Genomic DNA, 20352 nt, shown 5'->3' with positions numbered 1-20352 from the left:
GCTGGTGGATTGCAGGTGGGTTCTTTACCGCTGAGCCACCAGGGAAGCCCACATGCAGAGTACCTGTGTGAAATGCTGGGCTGGATGAATCACAAGCTGGAATCAAGATTGCTGGGAGATATGCAAATGATACCACTATAATAGCAGAAAGTGAGGAAAGAGCTTCTTGATGAGGGTGAAAGAAGAGAATGAAAAAGCTGGCTTAAAACTCAGCATTCAAAAAACTAAGATTATGGCATGTGGTCCCATCACTTCATGGCAAATAGAAGGGGGAAAATGGAATCAATGACAGATTTTTTTTTCTGGGGCTCCAAAATCACTGTGGACAGTGACTGCAGCCGTGAAAATAAAAGACGCTTGCTTCTTGGAAGAAAAGCTATGACAAACCTAGACAGGATACTAAAAAGCAGAGTCATCGCTTTGCCGACAAAGATCTGTATGGTTAAAGCTATGGTTTTTCCAGTAGTCATGTATGGATGTGAGAGTTGGACCCTAAAGAAGTGCCAAAGAATTGATGCTTTTGAATTGTGGTGTGGAGAAGACTCTTCAGAGTCCCTTGGACTGGAAGGAGATCAAAAACTGAAACTGAAGCTCCAATAAAGGGAGTGAAGAGCCGACTCACTGGAAAAGACCCTGATGCTGGGAAAGATTGAAGGCAGGAGGAGAAGGGGCAGAGGATGAGATGGTTGGATGGCATCACCAACTCAATGGACTTGAATGTGAGCAAACTCCAGGAGCGAACTCCACTGAAGGACTGAAGGACAGGGAATCCTGGTGTGCTGCAGTGCACCAGGTCTCAAAGAGTAGGACACAACTTAGTGACTGAACAACAACAGAGAGAGGTTTCCATGCCTCTGCCTGGATACTTCGTTTTTTTTTAACTTGTTTTTGGCTGTGCTGGATCTTCATTGCTGCCTGCAAGCTTTCTCTAGTTGCAGCGAGTGGGGCTTCTCTTGTTTCAGAGCACAGGCTCTAGGCACATGGGCTCGGTAATTGTGGCTCATGGGCTTAGTTGCTTTGCCACGTGTGGAATCTCCCCAGACCAGGGATCAAACCCCTGTCTCCTGCACTGGCAGGCAGATTCTTAACCGCTGGACCACCAGGGAAGTTCTACTTGTATACTTCTAATAATAGGAAATTCTCTTTCATGAGACAGCTTGAAACTTATCCAGAAACCGCCTCACAGTACTTCTACCCATTGGTCTAGTTTTGATCCCTGGAGTTATTCCTCCTTCCACATATCCACCTTTCAGAATATTGATATTCCTCTAAAATGTTTTCAGGCCCCACGTGCATCCCCGTCTAGGTCACTCTCTTCTAGAAGTAGTTTAGTTTGCCAGTTCCCTTGATAACGTACAAAGTCTAACAGTGAATAGATAGTGTTTTACATGTGAATTTATCTTCCTAGAGAGTTAGAACCATCCCCTCCCTCATTTTGAACACTGTGCTTCTTTTAATACATCTGGAACTCAGACTTGCATTTTTATCAGCCACAGCACAATGTTGCTTTTATTAAGTTAGCAGCCAAATAAAACACCTAAATCATTGTCACAAGTGCTGCTCTGCGTCATATCTCCCCTGTGCTCTCTTTAGACCTAAATATAGGGAACTTCCTTTTTACCTGCTGGATTGCATCTTATGAAGTTTCACCCATTTCTCCAGTCTGTGGACCTTGTCTGGTGTGGCTGGTATGGGGTTTGTTATCCAGAGCCTGAGCTGTGGAGCCCCACTTCCAAGTCTGAGTTCTAGCTCTCCACTGGCTGGTGGAGGGGTCTTGGCAATTTACTTGGCCTTCCCCCACCCCGCCCCAAATATTTATTTTCCTGCGCCGGGAGTCTTAATTGCAAATCTAGGTCCCTGAGAGTGAATGTGAAAGTCTCTCAGTTATGTCTGACTCTTTGTGACCCCATGAACTATAGAGTCCATGGAATTCTCCAGGCCAGAATACTGGGGTGGATAGCCTTTCCCTTCTCCAGGAGATCTTCCCAACCCAGGGATCGAACCCAGGTCTCCCGCCTTGCAGGTGGATTCTCTACCAGCTGAGCCACCAGGAAAGCCCGTGACCAGGGATCGAACCCAGTTCAATCAGTTTGATCAGGGATCAAACCCTAGTTCCCTGACCACGGGTCAAACCCAGGCCGGCCAGTCCTATTGTAATTGTTTCATAGCCCACCTTACGTCCAGTTCTTTCCATTTTCACGTCCACCCTTTAGATTGAGAGCTCCATTTCTTCTCTTCTCTGCTATTCATAGCTGCTTCCAGGACTTCCCTGGTGGTCCAGTGGTTAACACTCCGAGCTGTCAATGCAGTGGGCGTGGGTTCGATCCCTGGTCAGGGAACTAAGATCCCACATGGCCAAAAATATATATATATAGCTGCTTCCTTCAACTCTTCCTCCAGCTGCTTCCGTCCTTTTCTGCCCTGCACGAGGCCCATTGCCCTTTCACCCCCACTGAGTGCCACCTCCCCTTCTGCTTTTATCCCCCACTTCCGCCCTTGCACATGTGTGGCCCAATGGCCCAATTGGTCCTCGTGTTCCCGCTTTTCTGGAGCTGGGCTCCAGGATCTGGCCACTTGAATAGAATGACCTTGGGCAAGTGGGTGACTTAGCCTTTCTGGGCAACAATCATAGATGCCCCTCGAGTTCGTAGGCAGCGTCACTGAGAGGAGTCTGAGTGTCAGGGGAACACCTGGGAGACAGGTGACCCCCTTCTTCCTTTGTTAGTTTCCCTGAGCAGCATCACAGTTTCACAGGACAGGACATTTTCAGTTTTCTTACACACCAGTCTAGAGTTACAGACTCATGAGATATTCTTTAATGTGGCTTAAGGGAATTTAAAGGTTGTTTTTGTTTTGTTTCTTTGTTTTGTAAGTGAAGCTCATACTGAGCACAAATTCGGACAACTGGTCTTTGATCCGTCAGTATAAACAGATATTTGTGGACTAAATCTAAACCCCACCCATCTCAGCCCTCTCTTGAGACCCTGACTCAGTTTCTAGCATTTCCAACCAACAAGGATTTCTCTTTTTCCATCACAGCCCTTACAACACAGCCCTTAGAGCTGGCTATCTCTCCCGACCCTCTAGGACCTGGCCACGTCCAGTTCACACCGTCCTGGATTTGAGTCTCTGACTGTCATCTTACATTTATTAGGTCCCTTATAATTCCTTATGAATGCAGGCAACCTTTAACGGCTCAGCAAATGTGGTCACTTTGCCCAGAGGTCTGTCTGCAGCCAGGATCCCATCATTGTGTCAGAGCCAGGAGAGAAACATAGTTGAAAGCGTGTGACTCGCCTGAGGAAGTCTGAAGAAAAGGGAATGGCCTGGGACAGGCCTGGAAGCAGAAGCCGAGAAACAGGTTCAAGGAAGGACTTGTGACGAGAAAGCTGGAAGCACTGGCCTCCAGAGGACACGAGTACTGCCTCAACGGGAGATTTGGGGCAATAAACTTTTTAAGCCAAAGATGCTGATTAAACACCTGAGATTTACTTATTTTCTTAATATTTTATTTATTTATTTGGCTGTGAAGTGAACTGAAATTCGCTCAGTCGTGTCCGACTCTTTGCGACCCCATGGACTGAATTCTCCAGACCAGAATACTGGAGTGGGTAGCCTTTCCCTTCTCCAGGGAATCTTCCCAACCCAGGGATCGAACCCAGGTCTCCTGCATTGCAGGTGGATTCTTTACCAGCAGAGCCACAAGGGAAGCCCTTATATGAGTCTTAATTGCAGCATGCAGGATCTTTTTTTTTTTTAAAGAGTCAAAGAGAGAAGGCTTATTTTATATTTTATTTATTTTTGGCTGTGCTGGATCTCCGTTGCTGCACAGGCTTTTCTCTAGTTGTGGCAAGCCAGGGCTACGCTCTCGTTGCAGTGCACAGGCTTCTCGAATCACGTGGGATCTTTAGTATCAGAATGCAAACTCCAAGTTGTGGCATGTGGGATCTAGTTCCCTGACCAGGGATCAAAGCCGGGCCCCATGCATTGGGAGCTCGGAGTCTTAGCCACTGGCCCACTAAGGAAGTCCTGGGAGTAAACTTCTTACCCCTTTCTGGCAGCATGTCTTACGTGAGATTCCTTCTGAACTGGTCTAACCATTGCACCTAGAGCCAACAACTGTGCTCAATGGCGCCCCCTGCCTGTGCCGTAGAGAAGAGGGAAGGAAGTGTCTGCCCTCTCCTGGTCTTCAGGGATGACTAAGCCTGTTGGGGAAAGGAGCCTGTGTTAGTCTCTTGGGGCCGCCACAACCAATTACCACATATCGGGTGGCTTAAAACAATAGACATTTGTTGTCGCAGTCCTGGAGGCAAGAAGGTCAAAATCAAGGTGCCAGCGGGGCCATGTCCCCTTTGGACATTCCATCCTGGCCTCTTCCTAGCTTCTGTTGGTTGCCGGCCATCCTTCGCATTCCTTGGCTTGTAGGCACATCCCTCTGGTGTCTGCCTCCATCTTCACATGGCTCTCTTCTCCCTGAGTGTCTGTGTCCCTGGGTTTTCACGTGGTTTTCTTATAAGTACACCAGTCATACTGGACTTGGGACCCACCCTAATTCAGTACGACCTCATCCTAACTATCTCTGCAAAGACCCTATTTCAAATGACATCATGTTCACAGGTGCTGGGGGATTTGAACTCCAACGGATCTTTTCTGTGGAGACACAATTCCACCCGTAACAGAGCTTATGCTGTTAAAGAATTTGAGTCTGGCTCACAGACCTGTGTTTGTGAAACAAACTTATGGTTACCAAAAGGGTTGCAGGGGTGGTGGGGGGAGAGGTAAACTAGGAGTTTGCAATTAACATGTACACATTACTATATATAAAAATAGGTAAATAAGGATTTCTCTGGCAGTTCAGTGGTTAAGACTAGGCGCTTCCAATGCAGTGGATGCCAGTTCGATCCCTGGTCAGGGAACTAAGATCCCACATGCCACGGGGCAACCAAGCCCATGCCGTAGTGAAGACCTGGTGCAGCCAAAAGTAAAAATAAAAATAAAGAAATTATCCTTAAAATTTTAGGTGTGATCATAATAATATGATGGTTAACATTCAGTCTTTTTTTTTCTTTTTCCCTTAGAGATTTTTACTGAAATATTTGCTGGTAAAATAGCATAACACCTGGGATTTCCTGCAGATAATCCAGGGAGCAGGGGAATCAGTAGCCAATGGTAAAAAGCCGAGGTCAGCACACCAGGCATGTGCTCAGTTGCTCAGTGGTGCCCAACTCTTTACGACCCCGTGGACTGTAGCCCAGCAGGTTCCTCTGTCCATAGGACTTTTCCAGACAGGAATACTAGAGTGGGTTGCCATTTCCTTCTGCAGGGGATCTTCCCGACCCGATCAAACCCACCTCTCCTGCTTTGGCAGGTGGATTCTTTACCACTGAGCCACCAGAGAGGCCCCAGGACACGAGAGGTGCAGGCCAAATCCAGACCACCTCCTGATTTTGTAAATAAAGTTCTATCGGAATGCAGCCACAGTCATTCATTTCTGTATCTCTGAGGCTGCTTTTTCACTCCAGTGGCAGAGTTAACAGTTGTGACGGAGACCATGTGACCTGCAGAGGCTAAAATATTTACTAACTGCTTTTCACAGAAAATGTTTGTGACCCCTCATCCTTAAGAAAGTGTGTTTGGCTACAAGTTCATAGTGCTGGGGACTGATTATATGAGGACTTATTAGACGGACCATTGCATTTGTGTGTGCTTGGACTTTTCCATAATGAAAAGTTAAAAAAAAAAAAAAAAACGTGGAGCCAGTAATCTCACTCCTTATACTCTATTCCTTGGGAATGAAAGCATTGATTAATAAGGATATATGTATAAGAATGTTTACTAAAAGAGTTTAGTGGAAATAAATTGCTTCCCAGTACCAGTTGCTATATATCACATCCACCCACACTGTGGAATATTATATCTTCTTAAAGAATGAGCCAGAGTTTTACCAGTTCACTTGGAAAACATATCATGGGATATTTTCAAGTGATATTTTCAAGCAAGATGTAAAAAAGTCTGTGCATGACAGTCCCAGTTTTATAGGACAGTGACAAAGTTAATCCTTCAGAATGTGGGAGTGTGTGTGTGATTGTGTGTGCACGCTCACACTGGGGTACGTGTAGGGTGTACACGTGTAGGGTACATAACAGGTTGTTAACCTGAGTTGGAATAGAATGACATTTGTGGAAGGGAGCAAAACAGAAAAAGGCTGTTACTTCAAAAACCAGGCTACCTGATACCATCCTGTGTGTGTATGTAGAAATTATATTCATATGTGTAATGTGCTTTGTTAACTTCAAGAGAGAATTATGATTCTGAAAACAACCGGAAGGAGTGAATGTTTGTCATGCCTTATAAATAAAAGGGAGTTTGGTTGGAAGTTGGAAAGTGCCCAAGAGCAGGGAGACAAGAGAGGAGAGTGACCACTGTCGACCCGAGCCAGCTAGGGGAGGCTCCATGGAAGGTTCTAGCCGGGCGGGGGCCGCGTCCGGATGGTCTTTGAGCCACAGCCCCTCCCTGATCTCAGCGCCTCTTCCTCCTGCTCCCGGAGAAATAATGTTTCCCTGGGGGATGAAAGACATCCCTTTGTGCAGGCTTTAATTGCCATGTTGTTGTGCCAAGTGAATGAGTGGCAGGCGGGTGCAGCAGCTGGGCACAGCCAATGCCAGGCAGCAAAGCCCGCTGCCTTAGGACAGCCCGGGCCAGCTGGCCTGGGAGCGCTGCCCGCCTCTGCCCCCCACGGTGGGGGGTGGGGGCCGGGCCTGCATGGGGACAGGGGGACACGGGGGTCTGCGGGGAGAGAGGAGTCATTGGAGGGAGGGGCAGGGGCGGGGCGTCTGGAAGGGTCTCAGCCACGGTCAGAAGCTTATTCATCTCATCCTCCTTTCCCCTTCCCCACCCCCACTTCTTGTTTTTCAGACTGTCAGCATCAACAAGGCCATTAATACACAGGTAGTGGCCGTCAAGGAAAAACATGCCAGAAATATCCTTTTGGAGGTTGTTCTGAAGACCGACCCCGAGGAGCATCAACTTGTGGGGACGGAGGTCAGGGCAAGACATCCTTGCTCAGCTGAAGGAACAGGCATCCCCCCACTGGCCAGGCCCCTGCAGGGTCTGAACAGTGTGGGTTGGCAGCAGCTGGCTTCAGAGCCCACAGCCCGTCGGGGTGGAAGGGACTGCAGCAGCCATCCAGCCTGGTCCCGCTCCTCTCCTGTGACTTAGCTTTGCAGAACTGCCAAGACCTTTGAAGTTACTCTCCTTTGAGATGTTTCCTCGGGGCACTGGAGGTCTTTTCCCTTGTATCATCAAAGGACTCTGGCCCTGCACTTTGCCACCCTGACCACCCCCTTGGGGACCTGATCAAATGCCTTTCTCTGAGCATGAAAGCAAAACAGCGATCTGGGCAGCAGCGGTTGGCCTTAAGCCGACACAACGGCTCTACCATGGAAATATGAGCCTCTTGAGTGAGCTGGTTCAGCCCAAACCAGAGGGAAGAAGATGGGAAAGTCAGGGAGAACTAGGGCAGTGGTCCCCAACCTTTTCGGCACAGGGACTGGTTTCATGGAAGACGATTTTTCCACAGATGGGGCAGGGGGTGGTTTCAGGATGATTCAAGCACATTACACTTACTATGCCCTTTATTTCTGTTATTACATCAGCACCACCTCTGATCATCAGGCAGTAGATCCCTGAGGTTGGGGACCCTAGGGTTAGGAAACTGATGATTTGAGGGTTTTCACCAAGTGCCCCCACCACCAACGCAGAGTTGGCAGAAGCCTCAGCTTCCCCTATGGCTCAGTGGGTAAAGAATCCGCGTGCAATGCAGGAGCAGCGGGTTCGATCCTTGGGTCTGGAAGATCCCTTGGAGGAGGAAGTGGCAACCCACTCCAGTATGCTTGCCTGAAAAATCCCATGGACAGAGATGCCTGGCGGGCTACAGTCTAAAAGGTCACAAAGAGTTGGACAAGACTGAGCAAGCGACTTAGCAGCAGCAACAGATCACGCACGATAGGCCTACTGGGCAGCCACCATCCCAGGTCTGTGGCTTTGGAGAGTAGTACAGGCAGCACTCTGGCCAGTGGATCCCTCAGGAACTGCTCATGAAGTCAAGTCCAGGTGCTGGAGGGCTATTCCCCAGAGGCCAGAGGAGAGGCTGCCAGTGGGGAAGCCTTTGTGTTTGCTGGGACGGAGTACGGGGCAGGGAGGCTGGGTTTCCATCTGGGCTGGGAAGCTGCTTCTTGCCAGGGTTCAGCAAGGTGGCTGCCCCACAGCTAGTCAGGTTGGCATAGCCTGTCTTGAAGCCGTCCCACCCCAGCCCCTCTGTGCAGGAGACCCGCCAGGTTAGAAGGCCAAGGAAGTGCAATACTGTCAGGGCGATGCCCAGGAGAGGTCAGGCCCTCGGGAAATGTCCCTGGCAGCGTGTACTGCTCTTCAGTGGCAGGAAAGCAACTGTCTTTAGTGGAAGATGCTTTCGTTGGAATTAGGGCTTTGCTGCGGGATGGGGCTGTTGAACCCCTACCGGGTACCCCAGAAACCTGGCCCAGCGGTGAGCCCCGCCAGACCTTGCCCTTTTACTCCCTTGACACTTTACTGAGTCAAGAAAACCAAACCAAGAAAAGCCTTATTATTAGTGTCTTCCCAGATGGCTCAGCGGGTAAAGAATCTGCCTGCAATGCAGAAGACGCAGTAGACAAGGGTTTGATCCCTGGGTTGGGAAGATCCCCTGGAGAAGGAAATAGCAACCCACTCCACTGTTCTTGCCTGAGACATCCGATGGACAGAGGAGCCTGGTGGGCTACAGTCCATGGGTTTGCAAAGAGTTGGACACGACTGAGTGACTAATGCGTGAATCAGATTAGTGTCCCAGTTGGTTGTCTCAGAGAGTTACCCAGTCCTGACCCTTCTCTGTGAACAATACCAATCCGTCAGTCTGGCGCGAGATACGAAGTAAGAGACAGCTATCCTGGGCCAGTGTGCCCTTCTGAATGGGGCATGAACACAGAGAGGGCCAGGGCACACCTTGCCAGGGAGGCACCCTGGGGCGATGGAAGGGACCTGGAGGCAGATTCCAGAATCCCGTCACTGGAGCTCTCTGACTTGCTCTGGAACCTTGAATGGGCCCAGTGAGGCCTCTGCAACCCTTAACTCCCTTGTCTGTCAAATGAGAGTGTTGGCCAAAGAAGCTTCCAGAAGCTAACATTCCAGCTCTGCCTTTCTGGGAGTCTCTCTGCCTCCCAGTTGCTAAGGGGTGAATAAACGTTGAAAAGATCCCCTCCACACAGAGTTTTAAAAGCCTAAAGATCTCACAGAACATTTATTCTCTATAGGTACTTTTTTTTTTAATTGGAGTATAGCTGCTTTATGTACTTGTCTTTGTTTCTGCTGTACAGCAAAGTGAATCACCTATTCAGTTCAGTTGCTGAGTCGTGTCTGACCCTTTGCGACCCCAAGCCTAGCAGCACGCTAGGCTTCACTGTCCACCTTCTGCCAGAGCTTACTCAAACTTGTGTCCATCGAGTTAGTGATGCCGTCTGATCATCTCTTCCTCTGTTGTCCCCTTCTCCGCCCGCCTTCAATCTTTTCCAGCATCAGGATCTTTTCCAGTGAGTCAGTTTTTCGCATCAGGTAGCCAAAGTATTTGCATCAGGTGGTCAAAGTATCAACTGTATGTATATGTATAGCTTTAGCTTTTTTGAGCTTCCTGGCCACTTAGGTCACCACAGAACTTTGAGTGGAGTTACCTGTGCTGTGCAGCGGGCTCTCATTAGTCATCTGACACAGAGTCGTCTGTATGTGTCAGCCCCCATCTCCTGATTCATTCCACTCCCTCATCCCCCATCCTGTGTTCACACGTCCATTCTCTAGGTCTGTGTCTTATTTCTGCTTGGCAAATAAGCTCCTCTGTATCACTTTTCTAGAACCACATGCAAGTGATTTTATACAGTATTTGGTTTTGTGTGTGACTTATTTCACTCTGTATGACAGTCTCTACTACTACTACTAAGTCTCTTCAGTCGTGTCCGACTCTGTGCGACCCCGTAGACGGCAGCCCACCAGGTTTCCCCGTCCCTGGGATTCTCCAGGCAAGAACACGAGTGGGTTGCCATTTCCTTCTCCAATGCATGAAAGTGAAAAGTGAAAGTGAAGTCGCTCAGTCATGTCCGACTCTAATGACCTCATAGACTACAGCCTACCAGGCTCCTCATCCATGGGATTCTCCAGGCAAAAGTACTGGAGTGGAGTGCCACTGCCTTCTCCGTGACAGTCTCTGGGTCCACCCAAACATGTGGAAGCTAAACGACTGGCCTGTCATCGTCGTGCAGGGGCCACGCTGTCTTCTCTGTATCATTGCGCTTTTCCTATGTGTGCTGCCACAGTGCGCGCTCTTTATCAGTACATTCATAGAGCATCATCTCCCCTCGTTACCAGCTAAATAAGCATTGGGAAGCCTGGCTTCATTTAGAATTGCGGTTCAGACAGTCGTTTATCCTGGGTGCCTGACAGGTGAACAGGTTGGCATCCCCGACTGTGGTGTCCACTCCTGGAGGGCGGGGGGGTGAGTCTTATTTTTCTTTATATCCCCGAGTGCCTGACATGAATTGGATGCATTAAGATGCTTTTGAAATTAAAGAAAGACAGAGGGATGTGCTTGCCTCTTTCCACGCCGGTGTGCACAGCCAGCTCCATGCCTGCCCTGGCTCCTGTTTTGGCAGATTGCTCTTGGGTAAATGGCTTCCCTGGTGGCTCAGATGGTAAAGAATCCACCTGCAATGCAGGAGACCTGGGTTCAATCCATGGGTTGGGAAGATCCCTTGGAGGAGGGAATGGCTACCCACTCCAGTATTCTTGCCTGGAGAATCCCCATGGACAGAGGAGCCTGGTGAGCTACAGTCCATGGGGTCGCAGAGTCAGACATGACTGAGCGGCTAAGCACAGCAAAGGAGCCACAGTCTGCCTTGAGAAGTCATCTCAAGAGAGGGTAGGGGACCGTCTTATCTCTCCTCTCGGCTTCCTTCTAGTCCAAGGGGGCTGTGCTTGAGGTGAAACTCTTAAGTTATTTCAGAAATCCATCTTTAAGAACAAAGGCTGGGGGACTTAACCTGGTGATCTAGTGGCTAACACTCGGAGCTCCCAATGCAGGAGGCCCAGGTTCAAGCCCTAGTCAGGGAACTAGATCACACAAACCACAACTGAGACCCAGCACAACCAAATAAGCAAATTAAAAAAAATTTTTTTTAAATATTAGTTATTTATGTACTTATTTTTGGCTGTGCTGGGTCTTTGCTGCTGCTTGGGCTTTTCTCCAGTTGTGGCAAGCGGGGGCCGCTCTACATTGAAGTGCATGTGCTTCTCATTGCAGTGGCTTCTCTTCTTGGGGAGCACGGGCTCTGGGCATGTGGGCGAGCTCTGTGGCTCTAGAGCTCAAGCTCAATAGTTGTGGCGCACGGGCTTAGCTGCTTTGAGGCATGTGGGGTCTTCCCGGATCAGGGATCGAACCCGCGTCTCATGCACTGACAAGCAGGTTCTTTACCACTGAGCCACTAGGGAAGCCAAAAAAAAATTTTTTTAAAGGGTGATTTCAGCTTCCAGACCCAAAATTGTGTGTTCAAGTAACCCCTCTCAAAATACAAATATCAGTCCCAGGAGGGAATTTTACCACACCTTCCAGCTCAGAAGCAAAGTAGCATGTCTTTTGGGTAAGTCCCATAGTTTCTAACCTGAGGCAAGGCTTTCCTAAATGGTGCAGTGCCTCTTACTAGAGCCTGAATGTGCTGTGCTGTGCTGTGCTAAGCCGCCTCAGTCATGTCTGAGTCTGTGTGATCCCATGGACTCTAGCCCACCAGGCTCCTCTGTCCATGGGATGCTCCAGGCAAGAATACTGGAGTGGGTTGCCATGCCCTGCTCCAGGGGATCATCCTGCATCTCTCATGTCTCTTGCATTGACAGGTGGGTTCTTTATCACTAGCTTCCACCTGGGAAGCTCAAGACAGGATTTGTACTTGGGGTTGATTGATGCCCAGATACTGGGTGTGTGAAGCCTGTACAAGCTTCCATCACAAAAGAAACGTGGAAATCCTCTACTTTCCTCCAAAAGGGTTCCCTAATTACGGACGCTTGGAGGTCTGTTAAAATCACTCAAGGCCAGAAGGACATTTATTAAATGCAAACCGTGGCAGGTGGTCCGTGGGTGGCAGGTATGTTTGAAATTGGATCTAGGGGGCAGAATTCCGCACACAGGGAATTTAGGTGTTAGAAGATGACGGTACCCCTGAGCGAGGCCAGGAAGATTTTTAGAAGATGCAGAGTGAAAGAGTCGTTTTCTTTTTTTTTTTTTGGTGACCCACAAGGCATACGATATCTTAGTTCCTTGACCAGGGATCAAACCAGCGCCCCCTGGAGTGGGAGCACATAGTCTTAACCCCTGGAGTGCCAAGGAAGTCCCAAGAGTCATTTAAATTTAGAGAAAATATTAATACATTTTAAACAAAGACTGCCGCTTTCAGGGTAAGAGCAGAGTGGCTCTTAGAGGAATCAGGTGCTACTTGGAAGAGGAACCAAGGTGTCAGTAGCCAGGGCCCTTGAAGAACTGAAGCACGCCCTTGCCTTTGAGTAGTGGATAAGAGGGAATTTTCAGAAGCCGTATTGTGTTGCTAAAATATTAGCTGCAGTTATGTTCCCCTCACAGGCCCCATCACAAACTCAGCAAATCTAAAGGGCAGAGTCTCCCTTCCCACAGCAAAGCCTTAATTCCAACCAAAGCATTTTCCCACGAAAGGTCAGCCAGGACCACTGCTGGCCCAGAACTTACTTTGCAAATTAGAAAAAGTCACTCCTCCCAAGAGACCGCCGTTTCTGGGGAAATCATCTAATAAAATGAATATTAGAATAAGGTGCCTTTTTGCCATCTGTCAAAAAATTGCCAAGATACCTACCCAGATCCTCGGTGCCTTTGTTACGAGCGGCGCCCCCTGCTGGAGAGTGCTGAATAAGGCACCACCCCCGTGGCGGCCTGCTGCAGGCCCCACCCGGGGTTGGTGCCCAGGCAGGCCCCATCCGTGCCTTTGTTTTCCATGACCCTCCCTCACCGTGCATACTGGGCACCCACCATGAGAAGGGAGCGCAGACCTTTTGGTCTGTTGTCAACCGGCTGCCCCTGTCCAGCAACGCAGTGCTCTGCTGGAAGTTCTGCCACGTGTTCCACAAACTCCTCCGGGATGGACACCCAAACGTGAGTGCCTGCGGCTGCAGTGGATGGGCGGGGAGCCTGGGACCCACGTGGGGGAAGTGCAGTTGCCTGAGTCACAGGGGCCACTGTCCACTCTGGCACTAGGGATGGCAATGGCCCCATCTCCTGGCCTTCTGGGTACCAGTCTCAGAGATGGGTTCACCTCTCGCATCCCCTCCTCTGCCCCACCTCAGGCCCGGCTTTCACCATCCTCTTTCTCCTCTCCTTGTCTTCCCTCTCCAGGTTCTCAAGGACTCTCTGAGATACAAAAGTGAATTGAGCGACATGAGCCGGATGTGGGTGAGTCTGAACCCGCTCCTTGGGGCCCCCTGCACCGCCTCGTCCTTCCCCAGAGGCCACAGAACAAGGAGTGTGGGATGAAACAAAGTCATCTCTTTCACCTTGTTTCGGATTTCTCTCACAAGCCTCAGGGAGGGGTTCGGGGATGCCCGAACATGGAACCATGATATTCAGTCTTACCTGGAGTCCCTGGAAACTGTTGGAAGGTTCCAGGGCCAGGGAGTTTCTCCTGCCAATGGAAGCTCATGTCCCAGTGGTCTGTGGGCACTGGGATCCCTTGGCAATGGCACTGTCATAGTTCCTGCTTCTTTCCTTGTCCTGGTCCCATGGGGGTCATAGCACCTTGAGAACTGGCATTCCCAATCTGAATGCCAGTGGATTTTCTTTCCTGGTTGGGGATTCTCGGTGCCTTAGGAAGAGGGAAGAGGTAGGTGGCAAGATCTGGGTTTAAAGAGTGTTTTTGTAAACATACCATAATCTCTCTGGATTCAAGGAGTATGTGTAAGAACAGGAGGTAACCTGCTCTTTGAAGAATCTCCCCAGTGGACGCTGATGTGTCTTTTTGTCCCACTGGATAAGAACTGCTGTGTTAGCCGTTTCCTTAAAATTCTTACCTGTCTCTGTCTGCACTCACAAAATGTTAGCAATTATGTAGTCCAATCTACCCATTATAGATGAGAAATACAGACCCAGAGAGAGAAAGCAGCTTTTGTCTCCCACACTGCAGGCAGACGCTTTACCATCTGAGCCACCAGGGAAGCCCTTCCTAAGTCACAAGACTAGTTAACCTGAACAGAGCAGAGTTTTATCCCCAAATCTCCCACCTGTATGCTAGAGAGTTTTGTTACATTTCTGTAACATGGAAAGCTTAGGTCTTTTTCTTTTTTTGTAGAATATATCTGGTATATATTTTTCCATCCTTTTACTTATAAGTTTTTATATTTTAAATATTTTTTACATGTATATGTATTGCATTGTGGCTAGAGAATCAATATCATATTGATATTTCAAAGTTTTTTGAGCCTTGCTATATGAGCTAGTTCATGGTCAGTTTTTCTTTAATTGAACTGTAATTGATTTATAATATTAGTTTCAGATGTACTGCATAGTAACTGACTTTTCTGTAATCTTTTGTCTTAGAAATATATTTGTCAATAGCATTTAGTTGGATTCTTTAAAAATTCAAGATGGCAGTCTTTGTCTTTTAACAGGACCTTTACTCTGTTTACATTTATTATAATGGATAATATCTTTAGACTTACATCTCCTATCTTATTTTATGCTATTTGTCCTATCTGTTTTGTTTCTATTTCTCTCATTGTTTACCTTCTTTTGGATTGATTGGGTATTTTCTTTCTCATTCACTTTCCCCCTCATTACTAGTGGGAAGATACAAAAATAAAAGCAGAGGTGTTTTTTTTGTTTTTTTTTTAATCTGTTGACAATTTATCTAAAAATGAAAAGGGTCTGCTTAGGTTATCATTGTCTAAAATTCATGTCTTTGTTTCCTGTATAGCACAAAGCCCTTAGAGTATTTTAACACCATTGGTTCCCTCGAATGCTGTTGTCGTATATTTTAAATTTTGGTTGTTTTTAGACCCCATATTTTATTTTAATTGTTGTATTTGGTGCTCTTCATTTCCTGTTACATCTCAGAGCATGCATTTGGGATCTCTTTCTTTCTGCTTGAATTATTTCCTTTAGAACTTCCTTTAGTGAGAGTCTGCTGGTGGGAAACAAGCACTTTTGCCTGATGGAGAATGTCTTTATTTCACCCTCATTCACGGGAGATATTTTCTCTGACTTAAGAATTCTGGGATGATAGTTCTTTTCTTTTAGTACATGGAAGATATTAGTCAAGATACCCTTCCATTGGCTTATGGCTTCCTTCGTTCTTATTAAGTCTGCTGTTAGACTCATGATTATTCTTTGAAGCTAATCTGTTTTGTTTTTTGTTTTTGTTTTCTAAGTTCTTTTTATGTATCTAGGTGTGAATTTAGTTTCTTTGGACTTCTTTAATCTGTAGATGATTATCTTTAATTAGTTTTGAAAAATTCTCATTGTCTTTTCAAATATTGCCTTTGCCTCATTCTGTCTTTTCCTCTGAGACTCTGGTTAGCAGTATTTTCAACTTTCTCACCCTATTCCCCGTGCCTTTAAACCACTATTTCATTTGTTTTCTCCCTGTTCGCCTCTGTACTGCATTCTGGGTAATTTCAGTCCATCTAGTGTTCATTTCACTTATTCCCCTTTCAACAAGGTCTAATCTGTTGCTAAACCTCTCCATAAGGTTTGCAGTTTTGTATAGTTCTCATTTCTTGGAATTTTAGGTTTTGTTTTGTTTTCAGATCTGCTTGGCATTCTTTATAATTTATTGTGCCCTGCATATATTTTAAAACAGTCTCTAATTTATTTAGGCTTATTAAATACATGATTTTGTATATCACTTTTTATACTTCCAGTATCTAAAGTCCTTAGAGATCCGTCTCTGCCATCTGTTGTTTTGGTGAATTTTGCTCATGCTATGTGCTTTCTTCTTGTGCTGAGTTATTTTTCTACTGTGAGTTGCTCATTTTCCTGGACACTTTTTTTTGGTGGGAATTCTCTGAATTCTAACAAAGGCAGGTTCCTCCGGAGAGAATTGGCATTTGCGTCCATTGGGATCACTCTAAATTAAATTCTCAGCTTAAAAGTTTTATGAATTCTGAGCAGATCCCCTTGATAACTGGCTCACGGTTCAGTTCTTGGAAGCAGTTTTCCCCTCCCTCTGATCGCAACAGTGGTTTCGGGCAGTGGATTTTCTTTGCAGTCCTCGGGGGTCTCCTTCAGCGCAGAGCATGTGTGTTATTTCCAGTTCACCCTTAATTTCCCTGCACCAGGAAGGCAGTCGGCTCTTCCACTAGACTCTTGAACTTGGGCAGGTGAGAGCCCTGCCTCCGGTTCACCACCTGGCCCTGGAGACTCAGAAAACCAAAACTCGGGTTCACTTGGTGTGAGAAAGTATCTCCCCACCCCTGCCCCCGCCCCCATTTTGACCCCATCAAGCCGTTTGCTCTCTGAATATCTGAATTCCTCAGTTCCTGGCCTGAAGATTCCTTACTCTCCTGCTAGTTCATTAATACCTTCAAAGTGTTTTTAATGTCTCACTCAATATTGTTAGTCGTTTTCAGTGGGAAGGTCAGCCCAGGTACCTAGCCCCCCTGCCTTATCCAAAATATAATTCTTCTGTGTGGTCTGTCTCTTCCATTTGACTAAGACTTTCTGAACTTAGAAGCCTCTTTTACTTGTTTTTTTTTTCAAAGCAGCTTTGTGACCCCATGGACTATATAAAGCAGTTTTAGGTTCACTGAAAAATTGAATGGGAAGTACAGAGATTTTCCATGTACCCAGCATCCAGACATGCATATAGCCTCCTCTGTCATCAGCATCCTCCGCCACAGTGGTGAATTTGCTGCAATGAATGAACCTGCTGACACGTCCTTCGTAATCACCAAAGTCTATAGTTTACAATACAGTTCACTCATGGTCGTTGTACATTCCTTGTTGTCGCAAAGTCATGTCCAACTCTGTGACCCCTTGGACTGTAGCCCCCCAGGCTCCTCTGTTAATGGAATCAGTTCAGTTCAGTGGCTCAGTCGTGTTTGACTCTTTGTGACCCCATGGACTGCAGCTCACTTCCCTGTCCATCACTAGCTCCCGGAGCCTACTCAAGCTCATGTCCATCAAGTCGGTGATGCCATCCAACCATCTCATCCTCTGTCACCCACTTCTCTTCCTAACCTCAATCCTTCCCAGCATCAGGGTCTTTTCCAGTGAGTTAGTTCTTCGTATTAGGTGGCCAAAGTATTAGAGCTTCAGCTTCAGCATCAGTGCTTCCAGTGAATATTCAGGACTGATCTCCTTCAGAATGGACTGGTTGGATCTCCTTTGCAGTCCAAGGGACTCTCAAGAGTCTTCTCCAACACCACAGTTCAAAAGCATCAATTCTTTGGCTCTCAGTCTTATTTATGGTCCATGGAATAGCTCTATAATTTTACCTTTTCCAGATTCCATATTGTTGAAATCATATAGTATGTAGTCCGAATTTTCAGACTTAGGTCCATTTTAGTTGAATTGTTTGGTTTTTTATTGTTGAGTTTTAAGAGTATATTTGTACATTTTAGATAACTGTCTTTTATGAGATACGTCCTTGGCAAATATTTTCTCCCAGTCCGTGGCTTATCTTCTCGTTCTCTTGACAATGTCTTTTGTAGAGCGGAAGTTTTTAATTTTAATGAAGCCCAACTTATCAATTATTTCTTTCATGGTTTGTGTCTTTGGTGTTATGTCTAAAGAGCCTTTGCCATACTCAAAGTCTCCCAGGTTTTCTCCTCTGTGATCTTCTAGGAGTTTTATAGTTTTGTATTTGACATTTCAGTCTCTGATCCGTTCATCCTTCACTTTTCAACCCTTGTGCATTTTCCCATGATGATCCCTGGTGGTTAGGCTGAAGATGACTTGCTTGCAGTGTCCTTTTTTATATTTTCCAAGTTTTCTTTTTTTGTTGTTTTTTGTTTTTATATTTTCCAAATTTTCAACAGGGGATATATGTTATTTTCATACTCGGGGAGAGAAAAAATATATTCTTTTAAAAAGACATCCCAGCTGTAGGTCTTTCAACCCAAAGTTCTCAGTGTTGACAGCCTGCTTTCTTTCCTCTTCGTCAAAGGGCCACCTGAGTGAAGGGTATGGGCAGCTTTGCAGCATCTACCTCAAACTGCTGAGAACGAAGATGGAGTACCACACCAAAGTGAGTCTTTTTAGCAATTCTGCCGGCCCTGCCAGCCACCCCTCAGAGACCACCCCGCCCCCACCCGGGCTGTCCCTTCTCACACCTGGCTGGGCTTTTTTGGTTTGTTTTTTGGCCATGCTGGGCCTTGGTTGCAGCATCAGCTTCTCTCTTGGAGGCACAAGGACTTCTCTTGTGGAGGACAGGCTCCACAACGCGTGGGCGTCGTTGCCACAAGACATATGGGAGATTAGTTCCCCGACCAGGAATCAAACCTGTGTCCTCTGCATTGGAAGGCAGATTCTCAACCAGTGGACCACCAGGGAAGTCCCCCCTGGCCACGCTTAATTGTCAGGTTTTCCAGGTAATAGGACAGCCTGGCTTCTCAGGGAATGTTCACACCATATCCCAGCTGTGTGAGGAAACATTTTATAGAGTGACCACAGTCAGTGGGATGTGACTGGAATGTGGCCTGGGATTTTGGCCCAGATCCCCTGCACCTTTTGTTCCCCATTTTGCAAAGAGAGAATCCTGATTCACAGAGTGTGTTCATTCGCTAAGTCACGTCCAACTCTTTGTGACTCTGTGGACTAGCCCGCCAGGCTCCTCGCTCCATGGCGATTCTCCAGGCAAGAATACTAGAGTGGGTTGTCATTTCCTACTCCAGGGGATCTTCCCAACCCAGGGGTCAAACCCACGTCTCTTGTGTCCCCTGCACTGGCAGGTGGATTCTTTACCACTAGCGCCATCTGGGAAGCCTGATCCACCAGGTGGCCTTATGAAAATATTTCAGAAGCACTGACTTGACTGGTAATAGAAATAACTCCTTCCATTCATACAGTATGTGTCCACACAGGACCTTCTGCTCAAGATATGACTTTAGTTATTATTTCTTACATACCTAATGCATATAAAAGTATGTGCCAAGTGGCATATAAGGATAAGGAGAAAGGGTCTGCTCTTTAGGAGTTGACAGATCCACTGGGGAGAGAAGCTTGCACACTTGCAGTAGCTGTATAATAGTGCCGGGTGTGTGCCTGCAGAAAAGTGCCAGGGATGTTTCGAAAAGATGGGGGGGGGGTGGGGCTTGATGTGGTCCCTGAAGGGTGGGCATGGTGGCTATAGAAGGTAAGGAAGAATGGCCCGCCAGGTGGGAGGGGAAGCGGCCTGAATTAGGGAGCTGGCAGTGGAAATAGAGAAAGGAAGAAACCTAAGAAGAAATACCATAACTTGGTGTATTTATCTCCAGTATCTTTTATATACTCAAGGGGTATCTTTGATTCATGCAAACCATCCTTAGTTGATTCAACCTTTTTTGAATATCATTTAATCTTCACAACAGCCCTATAAACATGTATGATCATATCCTAGGAAAGTGAAACTCAGATGGTGGCTGGGTCCCTTAAGGGCCTGAGTCAGAAAGCTCCTCGGTGCTGAGGTGGGATTCTAACCTCAGCCAGGTCAGTGTAGAAGCTCATGGTATATCACTGAGGGTCTACCCTAGGCTAGGGTGAGGTGAGGTTCTGGAGAGAAAAAGAGGGATAGACTTTGCTGCTGCCTTTGGGGGTCACAGTCTGGTTTGGAGGGAAGAAGGAGGGCCCACAGAAGTGAGTCAGGGGGTGTCTTGCCCAGGTTCAGGCAACCAGGTGGGCTTCTAGGAGGTGGTGACACTTGAGCTCAGCCTTAGGGCATTACAATTACCTGTGCTGGATACACATCACCCCAGAGCTTAATGACTTAAAACAACAGCAGTCTTTTGTTGTCTCTGACATTCTGTTGGTCTGGGGTTCCACAAGGGCTTGCCCAGCAGTTCTGCTGGGAGTTTCCTATGCGGTTGCAGTCAGATGCCAGCTGGACCTGAAACGGTGGGGGGCTGGCCTGGCTTCTCTTCACGAAGTCTCAGCACTAGTCAGGGCTTACTTGCAGCCTGGTGAGTTGGCCAAGAGAACAGGTAGAGTGCATGGCATTTAGATGACCCAGCCTCTGAAGTCACAGGGTGTCCCTCCCACCATCCTATGTTGGTGGAGGCCGTCACAGACGTTCCTAGAGTCACAGGGAGGGG

The 20352-nt window shown here is 47.3% G+C and overlaps 1 protein-coding gene across 13 annotated transcripts in view; it reads left to right on the top strand.

The window, feature by feature from the left end:
• Positions 1–20352, top strand: part of HIP1 (huntingtin interacting protein 1) — a 137704-nt gene that overhangs the window by 79118 nt on the left and 38234 nt on the right. For all 13 annotated transcript variants that reach the window (XM_059881201.1, XM_059881200.1, XM_010819489.4 and 10 more), the window contains exons 2-5: positions 6916–6979; positions 13083–13225; positions 13466–13522; positions 18231–18311. In XM_059881201.1, coding sequence (XP_059737184.1) covers positions 6916–6979; positions 13083–13225; positions 13466–13522; positions 18231–18311 — 345 coding nt within the window. The remainder of the gene's footprint in view (positions 1–6915; positions 6980–13082; positions 13226–13465; positions 13523–18230; positions 18312–20352) is intronic.

This window comes from Bos taurus, chromosome 25, assembly GCF_002263795.3.
Source record: "Bos taurus isolate L1 Dominette 01449 registration number 42190680 breed Hereford chromosome 25, ARS-UCD2.0, whole genome shotgun sequence".
NCBI classification, from domain to species: domain Eukaryota; kingdom Metazoa; phylum Chordata; class Mammalia; order Artiodactyla; family Bovidae; genus Bos; species Bos taurus.
The sequence above is the reverse complement of the archived record's forward strand: the minus strand, read 5'-3'. Positions and strand labels throughout refer to the sequence as shown.